The sequence below is a fragment of the Eschscholzia californica genome, unplaced genomic scaffold, assembly GCF_041429995.1.
Source record: "Eschscholzia californica isolate CP2 unplaced genomic scaffold, dmEscCali1.0.p SCAF_6, whole genome shotgun sequence".
Classification (NCBI taxonomy): Eukaryota; Viridiplantae; Streptophyta; class Magnoliopsida; order Ranunculales; family Papaveraceae; genus Eschscholzia; species Eschscholzia californica.
Window position 1 is genome coordinate 14,784,744 of NW_028238483.1, and position 6,000 is coordinate 14,790,743.

General features: G+C 36.5%; 1 protein-coding gene across 1 annotated transcript; it reads left to right on the forward strand.

Annotated features, from left to right (window-relative positions):
• Nucleotides 1–1,138: 1,138 nt before the first annotated feature.
• Nucleotides 1,139–3,654, forward strand: LOC147531910 (pectinesterase PPME1-like). The gene is made up of 4 exons (XM_086649499.1): nucleotides 1,139–1,763; nucleotides 2,079–2,294; nucleotides 2,795–3,042; nucleotides 3,333–3,654. The coding sequence occupies exons 1-4, from the start codon at nucleotides 1,230–1,232 to the stop codon at nucleotides 3,493–3,495; spliced, it is 1,161 nt and encodes a 386-aa protein (XP_086505625.1). The 5' UTR covers nucleotides 1,139–1,229; the 3' UTR covers nucleotides 3,496–3,654.
• Nucleotides 3,655–6,000: the final 2,346 nt, after the last annotated feature.

Genomic DNA, 6,000 nt, shown 5'->3' on the forward strand with positions numbered 1-6,000 from the left:
AGTTGTCCAAAATCTTGATTTACAATATGATGCACATGAAGTGTTTGATAGAATGTATCAAAGAAATCATGCTTATTCTCAAAGATGGTTACAAACAAGATTACAAACAAGACAGTTACTAGTTTGGAAATTAAGAACATGCGCAGAAGCCATGAACTCTTAACCAACGCGTTCCTTTGGTGTGCTTGCACCACTACTAGTTGTTAAATCAGGTCTTGCGATTAGGAATTGGCAGACCAAAATGTATCTTCAAGTGGAATATTATGAGTATTGACGGGGTAGGAGTTCAATTTTGATGGTTATTTAGTCAGTAAATCACGATCAATTGACACTGAGCATAGGTGGTTTCTTTGTTAGATATATGGAAGGAAGAAGGTAGAGAAAGAAAAAAAATCGGTCAAGGTCGTCGGCCAGAGTCGGCCGGCAGCCGAAGCTGTTAGATCAAATCTTGGTTGACACATTTCCTCTTAAACAGACATTGCCTCTAACCAAACTGTGGATTGCCTTTAAGAAGGTTGCTTATAAAATCTCTCTAAAATCTTTGCAGGGTCTTTTTCTTTTTTTTAAGAACAGTGCCAAGAGCAAGAGACAATATGCTAATGTAGGGGGCGCCAATTAAATGCAGGCCCAAGAGCAAAAATCTGGGCGCATGCACTTAAAAGTAGTCACTGTCATACTTAGGAAATTCTAATATTGTATGTGATGGGTTTGTCCTTCTTCAAAGCAATTCCAAAAGAAGTAATTCTACCTTTTAATGGTTATAGGCTTAGAGCCGAGGGATAAGGCCTACATTTGTGATTCATAGAGGATGAAACTTAGGCCCCTATTATTTGCATGCATATTTTTGTGGTTGCAATTATACACCTTCTCTCTAAATATGTAAACAGAGACATGCTATTTTGCCCAAAAGTCACGGCCGACCACAGTCCCAATGCTGATGTGGCCGGTCCTTATTGATCCGTATGTTTTCCTCTCCACATACTTAGACCAATGGGAACCAGTCACATCAACTTTCAGGTTGGGTTGGCCTCCATTTTCAGGCCAAATAGCATTTTGGATATAAATAGGTCTCTGTCCAAGAACCAAAGGATCAACTCCATCTCCTAATTTCAAATATTAAAAATTGACCACAATTGCCAACGTTAGACTCGGTTGCTCTCTCTCTCTCCAAATTAATCTCTATGCACAAAAAGCTTAAAAGCCAAACTATTCATGAAAATTAATCAACAATGAAAATAACATTTGACATCACAAGAAAAATGTCAAAATCCATCCTCCCATATACTTCACTAACCTTCATTGTTCTCCTCTTCCATCTACTTCCGGCCGCCTTATCAATTAAGATTACTCCGATTCCAGCAGATCCAGCAGGTCTAAAAGCATGGGAAGCAACAAATATAGTCTCTTTCGGTGATCGAAAAGGCGATTATGCAAACCTTGATCCTGCTCTTGTTCAAGCTGAGAAAAATGTGGTAATCATTAAGGTTAATAAAGATGGGTCTGGACAATTTAAGACTATAACTGATGCTCTTAATAGTGTACCAATGAGAAATGTAAAAAGAACTATATTGAAGATCGGCCCTGGAATTTATAGAGAAAAGATAAATGTAGATTATATGAAGCCTTTCGTTACATTTTATGGATCACCTACTAATATGCCCAAGATTACATTTGATGGGACTGCTAAACAGTATGGGACTGTTGATAGTGCAACAGTTAGAATTCTTTCGGATTATTTCATGGCAGTTAATATCATCTTTGAGGTAAAAAAAATTCTTACGATTTTCGTAACATATGTTTTGTTAAGAAGCGGGAGTACTATGTGTACAGAACATTTTGAATTAATTTGTGACTTGATGTCTCACTTTCATTAAAAGATAAAAGAATTCAGAGTTTGACTACGATTTCTTTTACATAAGTCATCATGTCACGAGTTCAATCAAAATCTTTTGTAAACTTAATATTTTTTATATACCAACGTTTTTTGATTTATACCCTATATATAATATCAATGTTTTAAAGTATTCAACATTTTGTTTAGAATGATTCTAAGATGTGTATTTTCTTTTTTGTGGTAGAACTCATCACCGGAACCCATTATCGGCAAGCCCAACTGGGCCGGAGGTCAGGCTGTGGCCCTTAATATCTATGGGGACAAAGCTGCATTCTACAACTGCAAGTTTCTAGGGTTTCAAGATACTCTATGTGATAATAGACTCAATCATTTTTACAAGGACTGTTACATAGAAGGCACTATTGATTTCATCTTTGGTAGCGCCAAATCCATTTTTTTGGTATATGATTCTCATTCCTTGCCATTTCTCTTTCCTTCGTGGGTTTTAGTTAATAAAATAAGGAAAGCAAAATGGCTCCTGGGTGGGGTAATTCTCTTTCTAAATTTTGTCCGGTCATGTACCCCGAGCTAGGATCCCACCGGGATTCAGGTCGCGCATACTATCTGGCTTGATAAGGAAAATTCCGCAAAATTTGCTATTCCAACGTTTCTTTTTGTATAATAGATCAGTCTTCATTTCAAATTTTAGCTTTCCATGTGAGTTTTGTAGATACAAAGGTTAGCTTTAGTTTATACATATTAATTACCAAGGTTAGTTCGCACAGGTTTACACAATTTGCACAAGTTTAAAACAGGAGTCTAAATTTGACACGTCCTTCTAAACAAAAATAACTAGAAATTAGGTTGTCGGTCCAATTTCATAATATATATGTATGCATGTAAAAATGTATGAAAAAATAATAATTCGTTAAATAACGTAAAGTGTGTCAAAAAATGCAGAATACAGAGTTAAAATCGAAAGCACACATCGCCTTGGGCGGATTTATAACGGCACATGCAAGGCAGAAAGAAGAAGAAGATACTGGTTTTGCTTTCGTCCATTGTTCTATTACTGGTAATGGTGTTAATAATACTTACCTGGGACGTGCATGGATGGCAAGATCAAAGGTGGTTTATTTGTACACAAACATGGGAAACGTAGTCACTACTGAAGGATGGTCTGATAAAGGAGTTATCGCCAACGATAAGTATATTCTCTATCTAAATTCAATATTAGTATTTACAACAAGGCTACACAACCCGCCTCCTTGGACTCCCACAGGACTGCATGTAAGAGAAACAACGGTTTCTCTCTTCAAGTGACTGAACAGGCGAGAGGAGAGATGCCCATGTTTCTCTCACAGGCGGTTTAAGTGGGAGTCCTAAGAGGCGGGTTGAGTACACTTTTGGTAGTATTTATTCTTAAGAACTTTTTGTAGACCATTTCTAATTACAAGTCTCTATAGTGATTTTGCTTGTATTTGTTGATGGTGTATAGGACTGTATATTTTGGTGAGTACAACTGCAAGGGACCTAAAAAAGCTGTTCCAGGAACTAGGGCAAAATATGCAAAGATCTTAACAGATAGAGAGGCAAGACCATTCTTGGACATCAACTACATCAAAGGTTCCACTTGGCTTCTTGGTCCTCCCAAGCTCTAACAATTTTGACTATCACAACAACATCAACTTGTGTGAAATAATAAAATCATATTTTTTTGCTATTTGTATAACCATGATTTAAATGGTTCATGTATAAGAGTTTGAGGAGATATAAAGCATCTATTTGATTTTGATAAAAGAGAATAGTTGGGTACTGAATTATTATTTTGGTCCTCTAATAACAAAAATAGGGGTGTCTCTAGAACTTCAATTAAAATCAAATTGTTTATTTCATTTTGCCCCATATATATGGGCTTTAGAATTGGGCCTATGATCCATGATATATATGGGCTCTGCAATTCGGCCTATGATCCATGACAATGGTGATTTTGAAAACGAAGAGTCTATAGGTGTCCGGAAGGGAAATTTAAGTGCACTATGTATTTTTGTTCAAAAATCCTATTTATCCCTCCATTTGGTCCCACCCCTCAGCGCTCTGCCTGATGCGGCGACATATCACTTGAGTATATTCTCACTTGAGCATATGTGGTCACATCATGCGGAGGACTGGGGGAGGGACCAAATAGAAAGATGAATAGAATTTTTCATTTTTGTTTTAAGTTAGAAGAAATGTACATTAATTTTTAACACCCCTCTAAATGCACGCCATTTGGGGAAGTTGTAAGCGGACTTCCCCATAAACATTGAGTGGGAGCGTGAGAAGAGCTAAGAAAGGGCGAGATATTGGTCGGGATGTCTATTTCTCTTCTCTGGAACCCCTTCGATGTTGGCCTCTTCTTAATTAAATAAGCATTGTAACTGTTGGGCTTGTATATTACATACATGGGTTTGAAAATCTTGCAAACTCGGCTTGCATAAGGCAAAACGGGTTTGCAAATTTTGCAAACTCGACATGCCAAATGCAAACACAGGTTGCTCATCTGGCAAACTCGTTTTTGCACAATACAAACAAAGATTGCAGATCTTCCAAAATTCGATTTCCAAAATGCAAATAAGGTTTGATGATCTCGCACACTCTGTTTGCAAATATAGAAAACTGGATTTCCAAATCTGAACTCATAAAAAAGTCGACAACAATTCACCCAAAAATGTAGATCTCCATCGACCTATTGTTTCTACTCTTAATCATCTCTCTGATCATTTTCTTCGGTAGAGATTAAAAATAGAAGAAATTATCTCGCACCCACTAATTTTATTCGAAAGATTTGGATTCACTCATACAGGTCAAGTAGTAAAAAGCGTTGATGTTTCATACTCATCCATCGTTTCTCAACAAGATCCATCACGTATCGGGTTCTTCATCTTCTGTGAAGAAGCCCTAACTCACTCAAGTCATCATTGAAAGCGAACAAAATCCTAATTTTTGTGTTCCGACGGTCACTACATTCAACTTCAAATAATTGGTGCTTCCAATCGTATCATCTCATTGTTCTCAAGGAAAATATGGACTGACATCTATAATGTTGATTCTAGTATGAATGATCTTCCTTCACTGTCATACTCTTCCTACACTTTTTCCCATTTAGCTTATTTTGGCTTATTAGGGTTTTGGGATGCTAAGAGCATTTCCAATGGGACACTCAGAGGATCTCCAATGCAAATCTCAGTCTTTGAAACTCGGAGTGTCACGTATGACTTTTAGAGTTTTTATCTTAAAATTGATCTCCAATGCAAAACTCAATTCAAATCTCTAAAATGACGTGTCGAGGGTGGAATGGAGATATCTCAAGAGGACACTCCATTTGTAGAGTGTCCTCTTGAGATATCTCTAAGAGCCAACTCAATATTTTCATATATTTTAATGAAAAAAATGTCACATAAGTAATTTATGGAGTTTTAGAGTATTGCATTGGAGAAGTCCTTCGAATAAGGATCTCAATCTTGACAAATAGGAAAGAGAAAAATTAGAGATTGACATTTGAATCTCGACACATAGGATTTTTAAAGTTTATTTTGAGTTTTGCATTGGAGATGCTCTCAATCTCTAACACTTAGAGTGTCACATATGACTTTTTGGAGTTTTTGTTAAAACCCCACCTTCAATGGAACACTTTGCTACACACTCTAATATGAGGTGGACACATTTATTATAGTGTCTAGAGAGAGAAACTCTAAAATTAGAGTGTCTACTTGAAACTCTCTAAGTGTTACTTTTAAATTACAACCAATAGAAAATCTTGCTTTTCAACTACTTTTTATCTATTGTATTGAAGAAAGACATATGTATTAAGTATAGACACTTTAACAATCTCCATTGGAGACCAACATAAATTAGTGTCTCTATATTGACATGAGAGAATCTCTATTGGCACTTGACACCTAAGACTTTTAGAGTATATGTTAAAGTGCCCCACTGGAGATGCTCTAAATAGAAGAACTCTAGAGTTTCTTATCTTGGAACGTTTTGACAGAGAGAAAGCCAGTTTTATCGGCTAACTGTATTTTTCGAATGCAAAAAAAATACCAACCACCTGAACAAACATTAGATATATTATTTAAGCGGAAAATGAGCTTTAATGGAATAGGTGCTGGTGGGTGAGCCAG

Coding starts and splice junctions, on each gene's coding strand:
- LOC147531910 (XM_086649499.1), top strand. CDS start 1,230: ATGAAAATAACATTTGACATCACAAGAAAAATGTCAAAATCCATCCTC. Junction 1,764..2,078: donor CAGTTAATATCATCTTTGAG/GTAAAAAAAATT, acceptor TTTTTGTGGTAG/AACTCATCACCGGAACCCAT. Junction 2,295..2,794: donor GCGCCAAATCCATTTTTTTG/GTATATGATTCT, acceptor CAAAAAATGCAG/AATACAGAGTTAAAATCGAA.